Source organism: Myotis brandtii, unplaced genomic scaffold (assembly GCF_000412655.1).
Source record: "Myotis brandtii unplaced genomic scaffold, ASM41265v1 scaffold825, whole genome shotgun sequence".
Taxonomy (NCBI): Eukaryota; Metazoa; Chordata; class Mammalia; order Chiroptera; family Vespertilionidae; genus Myotis; species Myotis brandtii.
In genome coordinates, this window is record NW_005371349.1 from 446,879 (window position 1) to 447,369 (window position 491).

General features: G+C 68.6%; 1 protein-coding gene across 1 annotated transcript in view; it reads left to right on the forward strand.

Moving 5' to 3' along the window:
- LGALS3BP (lectin, galactoside-binding, soluble, 3 binding protein) overlaps positions 1-491 on the forward strand; it is a 4,672-nt gene that overhangs the window by 2,884 nt on the left and 1,297 nt on the right. The window contains exon 3 of the mRNA XM_014531722.1: positions 272-491. Within this exon, the coding sequence (XP_014387208.1) occupies positions 272-491 (220 nt within the window). The remainder of the gene's footprint in view (positions 1-271) is intronic.

Genomic DNA, 491 nt, shown 5'->3' on the forward strand with positions numbered 1-491 from the left:
GGAGACCGGGAGGTGGTGGGGCCTCTCACAGCCGACAGGGCCCGGGGTCCGCCCCGTTGTCGGTGCCCAGGGCGCTGAGCAAACTCGAGGTTGGAATGTGGGTCGACCCGAGATAAACCGGGGGGAGGATGGGGGCTGATGCCTCTTGCAATGGCCGCACGCAGGGGTCAGTGGGTCAGTGGCAAACGCAGAAAAGAGGCGGCAGCCGCCCCGGGCACACCTCCTGCAGGGCAAGGGGCGGCCCCTGGTGCTGAGCCCCCGCCCCCTCCAGGTACTTCTATTCCCGGCGGATCGACGTGGCCCTGCCCACCGTGAAGTGCCTCCACAAGCTGGCCTCTGTCTTCGGGGCCCAGCAGCTTCAGGCCTACTGCGCAGGCCTCTTCGCCTTCCTGCTGCCCGAGGACCTGTCCTTCCAGACGGCTCTGGACCTCCACGCCTACGCCCTGGCCACGCGGGACCCCACGCTGGAGGAGCTGTGCGTGCAGTTCCTG